General features: G+C 41.3%; 1 protein-coding gene across 5 annotated transcripts; it reads left to right on the top strand.

Moving 5' to 3' along the window:
• The first annotated feature begins 384 nt into the window (after window positions 1-384).
• Window positions 385-17,222, top strand: LOC308333316 (casein kinase I). Of its 5 annotated transcripts, none has more exons than XM_080789636.1 (10): window positions 385-849; window positions 5,957-6,067; window positions 7,517-7,665; window positions 7,951-8,179; window positions 10,404-10,574; window positions 10,823-10,971; window positions 11,389-11,557; window positions 12,217-12,356; window positions 13,576-13,650; window positions 15,056-17,222. In XM_080789636.1, the coding sequence occupies exons 1-9, from the start codon at window positions 774-776 to the stop codon at window positions 13,606-13,608; spliced, it is 1,227 nt and encodes a 408-aa protein (XP_080645762.1). In that variant the 5' UTR covers window positions 385-773; the 3' UTR covers window positions 13,609-13,650; window positions 15,056-17,222. The 5 variants fall into 5 exon arrangements, with proteins under 5 accessions (XP_080645762.1, XP_080645760.1, XP_080645761.1 ...); XM_080789634.1 differs by having other exon boundaries at window positions 13,581-13,650; XM_080789635.1 differs by lacking the exon at window positions 13,576-13,650.
• Window positions 17,223-18,119: the final 897 nt, after the last annotated feature.

Below are 18,119 nucleotides of genomic sequence, written 5' to 3' on the forward strand. Positions count from 1 at the left end.
GGATTCTAACTTGCATATAACATATATAACAAAATCCATATTATGCCAATTATGAAAATTGCTCAACATATGCAAGTTAGCATCTGACAGTTTATAAATGCTGGGGACCTATACTCAACATTTCTAACATAAAACCTTGGTGTAGTCAACATGTCACAATGGGGCTCTATGGGCTGGCAAGTGCAAGGCAAATCCAATATGATTTTATAAACCCATTTAATTATTTTAAAATAAATGCATCAATGGCCTATAACAAAATGCCCTGTCACAATATAACATTTAATTGTCCAAATCATTGCCCTTTGCGATCTGCGTGCGGTTGCTACGGGAAGTGTCGTCACCAGCCTATGACAGCTCTCACAGTGGAGCAGCAGAAATCCTACAACAGTGGAGAGCTGAAGAAGCGGACGATTTCAGGAGAAAAACTCGCAGTAAATCCGTCTCCATCCTGCGCTATTCGGGGAATTATGACTCCCGAAACATTGAGAGCATAAACTTCACATTCAGAGCTTTCGGACAATACCAATATTGTAGCAATTTGAAGATTGAGGAGATAAAAAAGGGATGGTGAAAGTTGGATTGTCACGGAAGGAACTGAATCTGGTTGGGGTTCTGGGAGAAGGGGGAGTGCACCAGTAAAGGGAGGTGAAATATTTGTTTACTCTGTCCACATTAACAACAGTAAAACGTGTATCATTGTTATTTTACGACGAGGTGACGCCGGTTAACAGAGATAAACGAAAGGCTAAGTAACGTTAGCCAAAAACAGCAAAATGGAACTGAGAGTGGGGAACCGATACAGACTGGGCAGAAAAATCGGAAGTGGTTCTTTTGGAGACATTTATTTGGGTGAGTAAATAACATTTCATAAAATTATTTCTAGTCCAGATTTTATGCGAGTGTTGTTGTATTATTATAGCTAATATAGCAAGCTTAGATCACCTAATCTCAATGACGTTCCGCTAGCTAGCTAATGTCATCTTTCTAGTACTAGTTAGCTAACCACTATAGCCCATTTAGCTGCTAGCTAGCTGCCAATGCCAAGCCAGAAATTAAATGTTGGTTTGGTATGATAGTTAAAGGTTAACCGATGGGATTAGTCTGTCAATGCTGTGATAAAACTGTCACTAGAATAAAATGGCTCTCAGCTGTCAATCATACCAAGTATGTCAACTGTCTGACAGCAACGCAGCTGGACAAAGCTGGGGGAAGAAAGGGATGTTGATTGTTTGTAGTTGTAAACGTTCCATGGAATGTTTATAATACCGTGAAACGTTGCACAATTTCCCTTTGTCTAAATTAACACCACAGCAATTACTAACGCAGATTTCTCAAAGAATTTAAAAGTCCAGTTGAAATGTCAATTCTTAAAATTGACTTTCCTGTGCCACGAAGTCCTGTGCGATAAACCTCAAGTTATGTGATACGACAGCCAATATGACAGTCTGACACCAATGGAGGAGGCAGACATTTGTCATAAACGAGATCTAAACAACTTTATGTACTGAGCACGTTGACAAAAAAGACTGTTATCTTAATTGTTACTAAGTAAGACACCACATAGGTTACAGTTTGGCTAGTGTGAATACTATAAATCTAGGGACTCAGGGAGGCAGAGATTTAAGACCCACCAGTTGTTTGCCAATAGTTTTACAGTAGCCTGGTTCCTTCCATCTGTCAACTAATTCCAATGCTGAAGGGCTGGGCATGAGATAACATTAGCTAGCCACTAGCCAGCCCAGCAGTAACGTTCTGTCCTCCTGGCTATAACAGCTTAGCTACCCATATTGCAGGAAAAACAGTGAACCAGTTTTCCAATTCCCATTTATTGTCTAACACAGTTGGCTTGTCAGATGCTTGTCATTTTTCACTGATGACATTACATTTGTATTGCTTTTATGTTCAATGGTGTGTTTGTGCCAAAAAGAATTGGTTGTCCTGGCCCTTCCAGTTTATGGAGTTTTAAGTCGAGATCAGTTACCCTTTTCCTATGTTTTTTTTTCCAAGTTGATATGGAAAACTGGAGATGAGTATCTGATTATGGACTTACAGGGGGAAATAGTCTCCACTACACTGCTTATCATCTTATTTCATCTGCCTGTGTTACGGAGCAACTTCTGATGAACAAAATGGCTTGTTATGTACATTGGGCACCAAAACTTTAAGTGATATCCATCTGTCATGTGTTGAGTCTGAAGACGGGTTAACAATGCTCAACTGACAAAGCTGTGTGTTTGTGCATGTTTTCTAGTGAGTGTCCCTGTCCCAATGGTACACTGTGTACTGTGTCATTCATATAGTGTGCTACTGTCACTGGGATAACATGAGAGAAGCATTATGTCTCTCTATTATGTGAAACGTGTAGTGGTAATCAGAAATCCTTAGGCTTGTTCTTTCAAATGGTGACAATGTGTAATGGGCTCGAGTCTCGACCCCCAGCCAACCCCAGTCGTACAGGGCGTCTGTGTGGAGGTTTCTAAGCCCTTGGCAATAGCGCACATGTGGTTTTCATAAGGTCATTCACCCCACCTTGCGCCCTGGGGTTTCACTCCAGCCCAGAAATACAGTCGTCACACACTACACATACTTAGTTTTATAGAGGGAGATCTATCCCTGCTTTAAAGCATGTTGCATAACAGGCCAGGGTCTGCATTTGAAACATACTGGAAACATTAAGAAGGCCTACTCCTTCAAGACACTTTCTCTCAGTTTGGACTCGTTGATATTCTGCATCCATGGCTAGTTTTTATAATCTGTATTTTCGATGTTGCAGATAATTCATGTTGAATTGTCTTTGTAGTTTGTATGTATTCAACTTTTCTTTGCTGTTGTTGTAACTTTGGTTCCTGAATGAACCCTCTGGGATTATATTATTATTATATAGTAATTATTTAATCTTGACACAAAGTGTCACTATTCCCTCAATAGCATCATAATAAGCACTGAAAAGTGTGTTTCAGTCCTCTGAGGTGGTGTCGTGTATGGCTTAGGTTGCATAGTAACACTAACACAGTAAACACACACACACACACACACACACACACACACACACACACACACACACAACAGGTGAAGGGAAGCTCCAGTTTATTATAATTCCCCCTACCTTGCACTAATGTAGACACACACAGTTTATGTAACTCTATGCACATGTATATGAAGCGTAATGAATCACGCAGCCAGCAGTTGATTGTGGAGTGTATTTCTGCATGGAGGTGTCAAGTGTATTTTCAGGAGATGGCAGTCCGTCAAAAACTGCAACTAGCTGCCTGGTAGTGTCTGTCTTTGCATAGCAAGTCACAAGCCGACACATTATTCATGCATCTTCAACATGCTTCTGTTGTCAACAAACGCTCAAGTACAGTGTAGTGGTAATCTGTATGTATCTATCTAGTGCAGCGCTACTCAACCCACGGCCCATGGGCCGCATGCGTCCCCTGCAACATGTCTGTGCGGCCCGTCATGGTCATACCAATAAAACATATTTTTGTTCTCTCTCTCTCTCGTCATCACGTAGTTGTGACATTTACTGTTTACCGTCCCCGATGTATGTCGTCTCTCTCCTGCCTCCTCTTTAACAGATGTCGCTCAAATCAAACCTGATTTAACTGATTTATGAAACTATTTTTTTCATTTGTATACAGTAATTAGTAAAGTAAAGTGTGACTGAATGTCACCGGAAGATATTCATGATTCTCTGTTGTGTTTGTCAAGCCAGCTGTAGGCAGATGTTTTCAAGTATAGGCCTATATTTAATTTGAGTATTTTACCTTTTTTCTTATTGCTACAATTGTTACATTGTTATTTGTTGCACTTTTACTATTCACATTTGGTGAATGAAGCCTGTTTCTTGATTTGGAATAATTTATGTCCAGAGAGACTGAACCCATTAATTAGGAAAAATATGTTTGTTTCCAAAACTGTATTAAATGTATAGGTATGTTATTTGTATCGGTCCATAAGACTGATATGGCTTATTAATTTCAGTAGTATTGGCCTCTTGGTCTACCTCTGATATTTGATTTATTTGCAACAGTATAGTAATCTGTTCATGTTCTCTTCACATTTTGTGAATAAAAGCCTCATTTTGTCACTTAATTTCATTATTAATCATTCCATGTCATAACAATAATTTTGTTCAATGAGGTTTGGCCTTTCCTAGATGGAAATGTAAGTCGTTTTGTTTCCTCAATTTTTAGACTACCATACTCGTAGTGTGTTAGAAAATCACTGCCAAAGAAATCCAATATAGAACCAACGTTATTTGGGCTTGCAGCCTTTGGACTCTTGGTATTTCGCTGAGTGGCCCCTGAGCCATCTTACGTTGAGTAGCCCTGATCTAGTGAGTAAAGGCAAAATTAATGATACTTTTTTGCATGATAACCCTTTTGCATAATGAAAATGACATATTTTCAACTGAAGTGTTCATGCAAATAGTCAAATCACTCAACTCACTGATCCTGGTCGCTTCGCTGTCCTGAAGCACAAGTAGCCCAGAGGTGCCTGTTTACACTCAAGCTTCAGACTTATGTAATGCAATGGTCTGTTCCTATGGCGTGAAACTGAAACCATACAGTATATTCTGGCCTTTCTGCAGTCCAAGGCTCTGGCTGTGGAAGTTGGCTTCCTGCATTGTTTTTATTGCTGCTTCTTGGCTAGGATGGGCCTGGACTTGCTCAGTCACTCTCACCGTTCCATGCCATTCTGTTTTGCTGTACAGTGTGGAAAAGAAAGTACTCTCTCAAGGAAAAATTTAACTTGTATTTTTGTCCAGCAAAATGGTTGAATAGGCCTTCTCACTTACTCATAGTTCCATTGCTGTCACACATCCATGCTCATAGCTCTGACAAACTTAAAGGGATAGTTCAGATTTTTTTTAACTTAAGCTGTATGAAATACTTGCCAATAATATAGTGGTTGCAACTGTATTGATTGATTGCCTGAGTCCCATGGTGGGAGTTCTGCTCTGGTTTTGGTGAAATATTAAGTGGTTCTTGTCAATTTGTGTGGGGCACTGGGGCCATGCAGTAAAAGTAAATGAATCCACAAAACTAATGTAATTTGTATTGTTGACTTATTTCTAAAATATTAGTGCAACTTTTGTTCATTTGACCACACGGAACAGTTTTTTGTGTCCATTGGAAATAGGTCAACAATATAAATGACGTTAGTTTTGTGGATTCATTTACTTTTACTGTGTGGCCCCAGTGCCCCCCACAAAATGACCGGAACTACTTAATATTGACCAAAACCAGAGTGGAACTAAGAGCACTTGATTGCCCGAGCACTTTTTACCTATAAAGTGCCGTTTACACTGATTGTACACTAATAAAACAAATATAAAATAAAAAAGTGAGGGGTGCTCTTCTCATCGTACATCATCATTCATTGTCGATGGGAATTTAATCTACATACATAAATTCTCCATTTATTGGCAATGAGAATTTAATGTTTGTAAGACGAGAATAGCTGAATAAAGGAAGGGCTAGCGCCCCTCAAAAATAGTGTGAACCCTTAGGGCCGATTCATACTCCTATTTTACCGCTGTTTCGGCGCTGTAGTGCCGAAATGATTTCGGCTCGTCAGAAATGTTCAGTAGCACCGAAGAGCCGACTTTAGGACGGTACCCGCCCCCCCCCCCCCCCCCCCGAACCTCAAATTGTAGGGTCTACAGCGCCGAACCAACTTTTATTCGGCTCTAAAATAGAGCCCTTAGTCTTATTCATACTCATAGATATGCAGGTATTTGTTATAACAAATGAGGTATGACATTTTGTATCGCAAATATCCCGTTAATCAAGTTAAAAATCACACCTGTGTGAAGTGAGGGGTGCTCTTGTTGTTATACATCATCATGCATCATCACAATCCGGCCAATCACAATTTTCGTCTGAGACCTTAGTGTCAACCCCTGATCTCTGGATATTCATAAATGAAGTTGTCTCCTCTCCCATAGGCACGGATATTTCAGTGGGTGAAGAAGTGGCCATCAAGCTGGAATGTGTGAAGACCAAGCACCCCCAACTCCACATCGAGAGCAAGATCTACAAGATGATGCAGGGAGGAGGTGAGGCATCACATCACCACACTTTGAAAGCTCTCTTCCTGATTGCACATAGGTTACTATCTTATTTCCTGCATTTGTGTAGGGGTGGGCGATCTGGTGATAAATATCGCCATATATATATATATATATATATATATGGCACTGCTTTATATCACTTAATTAGTATCACGAGTCGACTATTTTAAACTTTTGCCTTGATTACGATTAATGAAGGATTGTTTTATTCTTTTTACACTGCCCTCATAGTTCTGAAAAATCTGTAATGTAAAATGTTACAAGTGCAACAGTAAATTGTATTTGAAAGTACTTGAATTATTTTTTTTCTTCAAACATTCATTCCACCCTCCTTGTTTTCCTTCTCCAATGTAAATGTGATGCACACATTGCTGGGTCAGCCGGTGATCCACATGCGTCACCCAGCAGGCTGAAAGAAATGGACTGACTGGAACATTGAATCGGCTCACAACTGGTGCCTGAAAATTGCCATGAGTCACTCACGTGGGTCAAGCCACTTGCTCAACTGGAAACCATGTTGTCCGGGTGGGAATGGGTTAAAGCCAACTATGCTCCAGTGATTCAATTTCAATTGGTGTGAGCTGCAGTATAAACAGTGGAGTGTTTTTAGTTAAAAACACACCACTTTGTTTTTAAGTGCTTGGAAGGTTTGCCATGAACACGACATCATTAGTCTGACCAATGCAGACTGTGTGTTAGTGTCAGCAAGGTATACCACTAGAGTTTTGGGTAGACTCCATTAATGTTTCTATTTTGCATTTTGCATTTTGATCTAATATTTGAATGCACATTGCCTCTTAACTGCTAATCAATTGGCTACTCCCTCACAAGAGATAAAATAAACATTCTAAATGTTTATTGTGTAAAGTATAAATTTGCTTTTAATGCTAGTGAGTTAATAGATTGGTTTGACATTGGTTTTCAATGCATTGATTGAGATTCATTAGATTCGAGGTGGATACCCTGCCGGCGCAGCCCCTTCATTATCTGCGTAATATGCCAACAAGTTCAACACATTCTTCCTTGGCCTTGGTACAGTACGGCCGCGTTATTATAACATCATTGAATCACGGCATTTACCCCATTTAGACCTGAGGCTGATACTAAAACGCCTTCTAAATCCTGACCAATGTTTTCTAAACCTCAAAAATCAAAAATATATATGTTGCTACTGTATGTTGGGAACCCCAGAAGGGGCTGTTCCCTGATTGAAAGTTATAGTTACATGTAATGTATGTATAGTGGTTCCCTGTCTAAATGGGTTAATCATAAAACAAGATCAATTACTTATGGGCTGGCATAGCTATTTTCATTGAGGTGAAATCTTACTACTTTGGTCTTAGTTTCTTTTCCATGTGTCAGGCAGGCAATTAATTAGTTTCTTTTCCATGTGTCAGGCAGGCAATTAATGGCATTTTTCTTCTTTCTGTGCAGTGGGAATCCCAACGATAAAGTGGTGCGGTGCAGAGGGGGACTACAACGTGATGGTGATGGAGCTGTTGGGGCCCAGTTTGGAAGACTTGTTCAACTTCTGTTCCCGCAAGTTCAGCCTTAAGACAGTACTGCTGCTGGCTGATCAGATGGTGAGACATCGATTCCTGGTCACACCTTTTTACATGATTACACACTGATTAATGCTCCATAATAGAGAGCATTTTTTTCTCTATATCTCTCTGCCTCTCTATTATCTGTCTGCCTCTCTCCATATATATATATTTTGTCTCATTTCGTTACTTGAAGTGAACGAGTAGCCGATTACCGTTACAGAGATGTCCCCACAGCCTCTGATTCGTATAACGGCTGTCATATCAGCTTCAACTTTGCGTAATGACCTACTTTCCTTCCGGTTCTCCTTCTCTGCACTACAGATCAGCAGGATAGAGTACATCCACTCGAAGAACTTCATCCACAGAGACGTGAAGCCAGACAATTTCCTGATGGGCTTGGGCAAGAAGGGCAACCTGGTTTATATCATTGACTTTGGCCTGGCCAAGAAATACCGTGACGCACGCACACACCAGCACATCCCCTACCGCGAGAACAAGAACCTGACGGGCACAGCCCGCTACGCCTCCATCAACACACACCTGGGGATTGGTAAGACGGAACACACTCAAGTCTAATTTATAGTTGGTTGCGCATTAATAATAATGCATCCAAAGCACTTTTCTTGACACTCAAAGTCACTTTACACAACAGAACAAATAAAATAAACTTTATTAAGATAACTAGTCAAAAGGACTACCCTCATTATCAGTTGTCATTTGAGGACTACTACAGAAGAGGATCAGCTCATTAAGATCCACAAACTCTGTCAAGATGTGATGTTCTGGATGAGTTGTCACTTGTCAGGCTGAAAGTGTTCCTCCCCCCCCCCCCCCCCCTTTGGAACTGCGTATCTCTGTGATAGTTGTTTTTCCTCATCTGCATACCTGAAGAATAAGTCTTCTTTTTCTATGTCGGCCACTACAGACAAGTGGTGGACAGACTGTGTAGCTCAAGAAAAACCCACCACCTGACACATCAGTTGCTCCCAAGTTGATTTATAGTCAGGATGGTGGTCCCTTGCTCACAATTAGTTGAAATACCCTGGCCTAAATAAACAGCTTTTCTTTCATATGCAATGTATAGGCCTATACACATTTATAATTATTATTTTGCTATAAACGCCACCCACGACTTAGTTTGGTCATTGCTTTGTGCCTGTCTGACCTAGCTTTGAGTGGTTGCTTTAAAACTGCAGGGAGAGCAAGTTGTTTTTGCCTCAGTGACTGTCCTCTCCTGGTGCTTGCCAGGGAAACGCCTGGGTGATGTCAGTCTAAATAACTTATAAAGCAATCTTTTTATTGACCACTTCTTCCTGTCCCAATTGTAGTTAATGCTGAATCCATGTTCACTGACGGCACACTTAAATTATGCTTCAGCATATTATAACTTTGGCTTATTGTCCACCTTGTTGTTTTACATCAAACCGTGATGATTGACATGCAAACTCGGGGAGAAAGATGCCTGATGTGAGCAGTACACATAATTGCTCTGATATGAAGTGTTTGGGACTCTGACAACTCCCCTAATAATAACTTGGTTTGCTGAACCAAATGTCACTTTCTTGGTACTAAGTTGGTAGTGGTACACACATGCACTTGATTGATGGATGGCAAGCTGTCTATCGGGCAGAAACCTACCTTGTATCTCCAAAACAATAACTTTTTAGGAAACAGAAAAAGGAATATTATATGGATATTATTATATGAATATACTCACATGCTCTTTTATAATATATAATAATACTTTTTTTTTCTATACTTTTTATCCCACGATTTTATAAACCAGTTTTCACCCCTGTGTCAATTATCTAATGTGATCCTGGGCTCTACACACCCTCTGCCAACCTAGTCCCCATATGTGGGGCCCATGGGGAGAGCAACGGACTTGAACTCATGCTTCCTTCATGCCTGGGTGTCCAAGTTGCTCCTTTACACCTGACAGAGGGAGTTTCCCTGGTTGGACGTATCGCGTGGAAGGAACACGTTATTCCAACCAGTTCCTTTCACCTCAATCAGGCGCCCCGGCTGGCCAGGGGGAGGCAGTTTAGAGACCAGGATTACTGCATGTTTTTTGTGAGGGTACCTACCCTAGGCCTAGGGGACACGGGGAGAACATGCAAACTCCACACACAAAGGATATAATACTTTTTAATGTTTAAATATTTATAAAACGTGAAAAGTGATATTCTTTAGTTAAAATAAGTGTTAAATAGCTCTATAGTTTATATAATGACAGATGCGATACATTGTGAGCTTTGAGCTTGTATCAGATATTTTCACTGCTTTTAGGCGTCATACAATGTATACAATGTCATACAAGTATAAAATAGGGCTATTTACAAAATAAAATACAAACGTTCGTATGTATATATTCTGTATAGGGAGATAAAAGTTTTTTTTAATTTTTTATATATATATTGTTTTATCCCACGGTTTTTTGTAACTCATTTTTCACCCCTGTGTCAATCATCTAATGTGATCCTGGGCTCTACACACCCTCCGCCAACCTGGGGAGAGCAACAGACTTAACTCATGCTTCCTTCATGCTTGAGTGTCCAAGTTGCTCCTTTACACCTGACAGGGGGGAGTTTCCCTGGTTGGACGTAGCGCGTGGAAGGAACACGTTATTCCAACCAGTTCCTTTCCCCTCCATCAGGCGCCCTGGCTAAAAAAGGGTCTTTATATTGTAACATATAATAATATGTACTGTATAGAGCAAACGGATGTTTTCATTTGTTCTGGGTGTGACCTTTCTCTTGTTTTCCCCTCTAAAGAGCAGTCCAGGCGTGATGATCTGGAATCTTTGGGCTATGTCCTCATGTACTTCAATCTGGGATCTCTACCCTGGCAAGGACTCAAGGCTGCCACCAAGAGGCAGAAGTACGAACGCATTAGCGAGAAGAAAATGTCAACCCCCATTGAGGTGCTCTGTAAGGGATACCCCTGTGAGTACTGATTTATGTTGGACATCATTGTGTGCAATATTTTGGTGCTGTGATTTCCTTGTATATGTGTTTGTTGAGAGAGCCACAACTACCTGGTGTTGAACCGATTATGGAATCGTGTTCCGTGTCATATCTTTCTGTTGCAACTGTCTTCTACTAAAAAAAAAGAATGCCAATAAATATATCTGTATACTATATAGTGCATGTAATCTGTTATATTAGTTAATATGATCTTATCTTTTTCACAGCTGAGTTTGCCACGTACCTGAACTTCTGTCGTTCGCTGCGCTTTGATGACAAACCAGACTATTCGTATCTGAGGCAGCTCTTCAGGAACCTTTTTCACAGACAGGGATTCTCTTATGACTACGTGTTTGACTGGAACATGCTCAAATTTGTGAGTATAGACTGTTTCATTGTATTATATAATAACAATAAGCTCATAACAATGCTTAACACCAAAAAAGGTTCCCGTCCTGAATGGGTTAATGTTTGTAACCACTGCCCTGCAAAACGACCAAACTATTGAGAAAACATCTGCTTGCTAGCTAGCCTACAGAAATTGTCCATAGGATTTTTCATTGTATTATTTATTTATTTTGTACTGTTATTATTCAATAGCGACATCATGTACACTGGATTTGTGTTTTTGAGATGATGTTGAACACATTGTTGAATCATTGGATAGCGAATAAAATCGACATAGCACGTGACAGGAATACAGTTAATTGCCTTCAGCGCCATATCTGTTTTCCTTACATCCGTGTCATTGGTGGTATGATTTCGGTCTCATCCTAACTACTCATGCCTCTAGGGAGCCAATCGTGCGGCAGAGGAGGCGGAACGGGACCGCAGGGACAGAGAGGACAGACTGAGACACGGCAGGACTCCCGGAGCCAGAGCACTCCCCGCTGCGTCAGGACGGCCCCGCGGAACACAAGAGGGAGCACCGGCCACCCCACTCACACCCACCTCACACACAGGTCAGTCCCCACTCACACCCACCTCACACACAGGTCAGTCCCCACTCACACTCACCTCACACACGGGTCAGTTCCCACTCACACTCACCTCACACACAGGTCAGTTCCTACTCACACTCACCTCACACACAGGTCAGTTCCTACTCACACCCACCTCACACTCAGTTCAGTCCCCACTCACACTCACCTCACACACAGGTCAGTCCCCACTCACACCCACCTCACACACAGGTCAGTTCCCACTCACACTCACCTCACACACAGGTCAGTCCCCACTCACACCCACCTCACACTCGCATACTGATTGCTATCAGTACCAGATTCGACAAAATGTCTTCTAAATCTTGACCGTTTTCTGAAAAACCCGTTTCTATATCAGTGGTTCTCAAACTTGCATGTCAAAAACCCCAAACATAATATGTAATTGGCCACCGACCCCCGTCTGAAAATATGTACTTCCAGGCCCCCCCAGATCTACAAGGTCATAGCGCGGCACTGAGTGCCGTGCTATTAGCTTGTAGATCTGTTTTTTTTTTTTCAATTGCTAAAGTAAAAATAATGGTTAAAGTGGTTAAAAGCTAAGGTGACACAGATGCGTTCCAGTCCTCAATGGGATAAATGTGCAAACAACTCTCTCTCCCCATCCATTGGTCATGTAGCAAACACGTCCCCTCGGCAAGTGTCCGGTATGGAGCGGGAGAGGAAGGTGAGCATGCGCCTGCACCGGGGCGCTCCCGTCAACGTGTCGTCTTCAGACCTGACAGGACGGCAGGACACCTCCCGCATGTCCACCTCACAGGTACAAGCCCCACCCATTTCCTATATCAGCTGACCTCTGCCATAGCGTCACACCATCAGAAATAAGACCACAAACATGTAATATATGGAAGACTCTGGCCCAGCTCGGTCGCTTTGGATTACATCTTACGCTAAGCCTTATGATAGTATACACACTCAGGACAACAGAGAATGGAATCTCGGTGCTTTAAGCTTTATGGTAATCTATTAAAGAAGAAGCTTTAAAACCCCTAATCGTATAGCTTCAAATAAACCATGTGGTGTTTTTACTCCACCAGAGATCGTTGTAAGGAAGCGACTTTCTACATGCCTCATAAAATGATCATCTAGTCGTCACAGTAAAAACCTGTAAATGTCTCAAGAGAGTTTTTCTTTGTATAATGCTGGAAAGTCAGTGTACCAAAATAGGTAGTACTGTTCATGAAGAAACGGTGAGGGCTCAATTAGGAGTGTGCGTAAACAAGATTAGGTTATTCTATTTAATATATTTTTAATTGAGATATTAACTTCTATATTATACATTTCCATTTTGCCCCGATATTACTGTCATGTTTAAATACAATGTTGCTTTTGAATGAATGAAATAAGCAAATTAAGTACCGGTAATGCCACGAACAGGCGGTCAAGATGAAACCAGTGGGCTCCGCAAAACCCCCGCATCCTCTTGCAAACAAACGGATACAGAGCTTATACAATGCAAGTTATGAATATGCCTGAGAACGTAATTTCCACTACTGTGCTGGACAACACAACGTAGGTATGTGGAGTCTCAGCTCTCTCCAAGCGACATCTTCAGGCACGCTCCCAAAGCGTGTGCATGAGCGCACCCCGCAGGTACGGAATGGGAACGTGGCCGCACCTTTAAATTATTAGTAGTCTGTGAGAAGTGTGTTTTACCGACGTTTCTTTTCCCCATGACGGTCATTCTCTGTTCTATACCCCTTTTGTTTTCCCTGTGTGTACTCGCAGCAATAATTATGTGAAACGGAAGGAATGGGATTAATAAAACACTCCCGTGCAGGGCTCTACCCCAGACAATATGAGTGAGCTTTCCCAGCTCTCCCAGTAATTATTTATCACAGGAGAGTTGTGTTTTCTGTTAGAGCGAGTGTGTCAATAACAAGCCAGACTTCTTCGGGTATCTGCTGGAGTGGGTTGCAGCGGGTGTTGGTTTTGACTTTGACGTATACAGCCTTCTCTCTCCCTCCCCCCAACCTCAGAATAGCATTCCCTTCGAGCATCACGCCAAGTAGACGCTCGCCACGTCCTTGTGTGACGGCGGCAGCACACACCGGGTGAGTCCCGTCCCTGAGGCACCAGGATGTACCACTCCAGTTCTCAAAGTGACTCTGACTGACTCAGCCTCAAGTTGTGATATCATTCCTTTATGCTTAACTGCCAGTCTGGTGTCAATTTACCTGATACATATATGAATGTTTGATCAGTGCTAGGGATGCATATTCCAGGGTCAGTCATCAACCATTGAGTCTGACTTCCTGTTTTTGAATGAGGGTTTGTATCCTAGACCTACATCCTAAAATGTAGAGCTTAATGCTACACTTCATCTTGTGTGCCAAATTTAAACCAATTACCATTCTTCCTGCCATGTTTGTGATAGTGTCATCATTGCCTGTCATACCGACGCCTGGCTCTGTCTCATTCAAGTACTCTGAGTCAGTCAGACGATGAATATTTTCTATGCTGTAAAGCCACCACCCTTTGGAACTGGAGTGGAAGGTGCATCACAGTGCATCAAAGTTTTAGATTGTACCTCCCTCTTTACCAACCTTCTCCCAATGTGGCGGCAACTCTGCGGCTGCGCCACGTCTGTGGCTTGTTTGCTTGCACTGTTGGTTTGATGCCTGCCTAAGGCTGCATCTCTCAGCATGCAAGCCTAGCTGCAAAAGCCTATAAAAAGCACTGATCCCAAGCCTTGCCCTAGTGAGTGGACGTGCAGTCAAGTGTGTGTACCTCCTCTTGCGATCCCCCCCCCCCCCCTGGCTTTTGCATTCAATCCTTGCATGATTTTGCGCTACTCTTTTTGAAGTCCCATGCCTGCAGCTGAAGGCATGACACTTTCACAGGTTAACCCTTATATTAAAGCAAAGGTATTTTTTTCCTTGTGTAAGTGTTTTAATGTAGGTACATGAACAGACCAAAACTAGCATCTGACTCACCCATCATCGCTTTCTCAAGCTTGCTTTATCTGCATAGCCTTGCTTTCCTGTGAGCGGTCCGACATGTTGCTATGCATTAGATTAGAGTGAGAATTATGTTGTTTGGATGTTCAGTTTGTTAACCACATGAGGGTTCCCTGTTCTAATAAGCATGTCATAATAGGCGAACATTCAGTTAAAAAAAGCAGATCTATAAGCTCACAACGCATCGCAATGTGAAACTTTGTGTGCTTGTGTAGGTCGGCTATTTTCGTCTTAAGAGATCAGGTGTAGATGGGACTACCAGTAAGCTTAGTCCCTTCTGGGACGCTGGCCAATGAATTATATAAGGTGGTTAATGAAGCTTGAAGAAGAAGTAAAGTAATGCAACGATTTGGAATCTAGTCATAGTTATATTTTGATTAGATTTGAAGAATAGATTGAACAGACATTATCTACATCAGATGGTGGCTTTAGGAACCATGCATGGAATTGTTGTCCTGTACAACTGGTTGACCATCTGTCTTCTGTGTGTGCGCTGTAGATGGTGTCTGGCGTGACCCCTGGTGGTCTCCACTCTGTAGCTCCACGATGAGCCCCACCCTGCACCTGGCGGACCAAGTCTCGCTCACTCGGCAGCAAATCAGCTCTCTATGACGACTAATAATAAATAAAACGTACCACTATGAATGCTCCAGCTACCAACCGGAGGCCAGCCACTGACTCTGCGACGGCGTCTGACAGGCTCTCGCTCTTCCTCTCTCCTCTTTTCTCAAAATGTCTCCCTTGCTCTCCCTCTCTCTGTCTGTGAATACGTCACCCCTCCCTCTTAACGGTGACACACGTTACGGTAAAGAGTCTTTGACTTTACTGGACCACTTCTCCCCGTGTCCATGTTTATCAGGAGACACTTGCACAACCCTCCACACTGCCCCTTGTGTTTTCGACTGTTTCTTATTCCTGAGGAAATCCTCAACGGACTGCGTCAGTTTTTGGCAACCGTGGCAACTCAACAGTCCTTTTTAGGACGACAGTGGCTGACGACACAACTGTTATTGCCATGGCTACGGCTCCTCCTCCTGTCTATAGGGATGCTACATTTATAAATTCACTTTACACTTCTGCTACATTGCCTGAACCAATAAAATAGCTTTGTTTAGTTTTTCTTTTCTTTTTTTCTGCAGTAAGGCTTGATTTATACTTTGTTGTGCACCAGGGTCACACACACCAAAAATGGCTGCTCTACAAGCTCAAAATGTGTTTCAGCTTGAACTTGTATATTGGCTACTTTTAGTGTGCGACATTGAAGCACAAAAAAGTATACATCAGCTTAAGGTCAAGTAGAAGGACTTAGAAACTTCATTTTTTACATATGGCTAGTTTGGTGTGATGCTTTTCATTTGCTTTTCAGTTTCAAGTCTTTGCAGAGGACTTTAATTTGACCACAAGCCAGTTTTCTTTCTTTTTTAATGAATTGATTACAGCCACTGATGGCTCTCTTCAATAACTATAGCCATTTGTATTAAAAGCTATCTACTTTGCATGTTTTAGCACTGCACCACCTGTTTTGACCACAATTGTGGTTGGTCAAGTTCTGAATTAGTTGTGGCTAGCGGAGCCCATTCTTTACACACCAACTCTTTGCATTATGTTTGGATCTGGAGGTTGTATATTTATGAAGTGGGGCTCTCCCTGTCAGAGATACCTCTGGTCTATTCACCAACGGGCTCTCTTGCTAAGCTTCAAATGAACCCTTCTTCCCTTCCTAGTGTCCTATATATATAAAATGTGCACTTTACAAAGGGATAAAGGGTGTCATTTGATACCTTTTGTCAGATGTCCATTCACTGCTGTACAGATCTACAATTTCATTCCCTTGTTATTTGTATTATTTCTAAGCTGTGAAATACCTGTAATATAGATGTGTACATTTTTTTCACTTTTTTCATTTTTTCTGTTAAAAAATCCATTTGGGTCGGGTGTAAACAGTGACCTTTCAAGTTGGTGCAGGAGCTGAACTGCAATTACTGGGTTCAATCATTGGATGCTCAGTATATTCTGCTCTTTTGTATTGATTACCATGTACACCCCTTACAAAGTCACTTAAGATGAAGTGCAGGATCATTGATCGTGAAGAGATGCTTGCTCGCACCACCAAGGACTGACTCGAGACACTTTTAACTTTGACCAAAAGTTGATCGCTTCTAAACGACCACCGCCTTTCAGCGGTGCAGTTGTACTGAATGTGAAAGACTTTTCGTATGAAAGGTGGACAATGTCGAGATCGAATGGTCCTGCACCGATGTGGCTAACCTTGGAGGCACAGGCACTGAATAAACATTACTCATACATTTTCAAGGTGATATTGAATGAATTACGGTTATGTGCTCACTCATAAAAGCAATTTAGTGTTTGGACGGGGGGTTTGATATCTAAATCATTTTTGTCCTCAGCCTGAGTATTTCTATGGCTGCCGTCTAATGCCATGTCTTTTGTCATAAAAGGCCTGTTGTAATTCAGCCTTCATACTTCATATTTCCTCCATTTGTTTGATTTTGACTTGTGGCCTTTTTGGTCAGCCACTCAAACAGCCACTCAAACACCTATGTAATTATCTAAGCTACCACCTCAATAAGATTTACTTTCTCTCATTTGTATTTGCCACTGTATTTGTGTACTTTAAAAACTGTAAATAAATGAAAGTACTTGTACTTGGTGTTGTTTAAAAAAATGTGCATTTGAATGAAGCATCAGTGAAGGTTCATCTTGTTGGCCTGTAGAGGGTGCTGTATGAATGCTTTGGACAGGTTGGACTGGCACTCACTGTTCCCATTATATTGGGACATGATTGGGACTAAGGCCGATTCTAAAAATGCCTTCTAAGTTTTATGAAAAAAATCTAATATTTATTAATAAATTACAAAAGTATTGCTGCTAATATGCTAACGAGAAGCCCAAAGCGGTTCCCGTCCAGAAGGGGTAAAACGCACAAAGGGGTTCCCACCGCCACAACATGGGATGTGTTATATCTTTTTAACTAGTATACCTTACAGCTTAAACGGTCAACTCTGATGTATCTATCTAATGCAAAACATGCTGTCTGTTTATTAGGTATTGAGGTTTTTATAATTCAATTTTACATGTATGTACATCAAAGTTCATATCGTTGCTGTCAGGAGGAAACCACCTAACTATTATTATTTTTTGCATTAATCAGTGTAATGAAACACCCTGTACGTCAGAGTTAGGTGGTTTCTTCCCCGACAGCAAAGGTATAATGTATGCTTTACATACCTGTATTTGTTTCCACATGTGCTTTTTATGGGCAGGCATTAATGAGCAAGTCATCTTCCACAGAAAAAGTTTATTTGTAAAACCTGACATCAAAGATCTGTCCTATTAGGCAGTGTGCAGTAGTACAGTAAATATATTACATTTTTATTAGGCAGTGTAGTACAGTAAATATATTACATTTACAGTGTAGTACAGTAAATATATTACATTTACAGTGTAGTACAGTAAATATATTACATTTCTTACAGTGTAGTACAGTAAATATATTACATTTACAGTGTAGTACAGTAAATATATTACATTTCTTACAGTGT

This window comes from Protomyctophum bolini (genome assembly GCF_963924005.1).
Source record: "Protomyctophum bolini genome assembly, chromosome: 18".
Taxonomy (NCBI): Eukaryota; Metazoa; Chordata; class Actinopteri; order Myctophiformes; family Myctophidae; genus Protomyctophum; species Protomyctophum bolini.

What these genes read in the sequence shown, in the direction of transcription:
- LOC308333316 (XM_080789634.1), top strand. Translation starts at nt 774, where the DNA reads ATGGAACTGAGAGTGGGGAACCGATACAGACTGGGCAGAAAAATCGGA. An exon ending in CAAGATGATGCAGGGAGGAG is followed by an intron (nt 6,068 to 7,516) that starts GTGAGGCATCAC and finishes CTTTCTGTGCAG; the next exon opens with TGGGAATCCCAACGATAAAG. An exon ending in TGCTGCTGGCTGATCAGATG is followed by an intron (nt 7,666 to 7,950) that starts GTGAGACATCGA and finishes TCTGCACTACAG; the next exon opens with ATCAGCAGGATAGAGTACAT.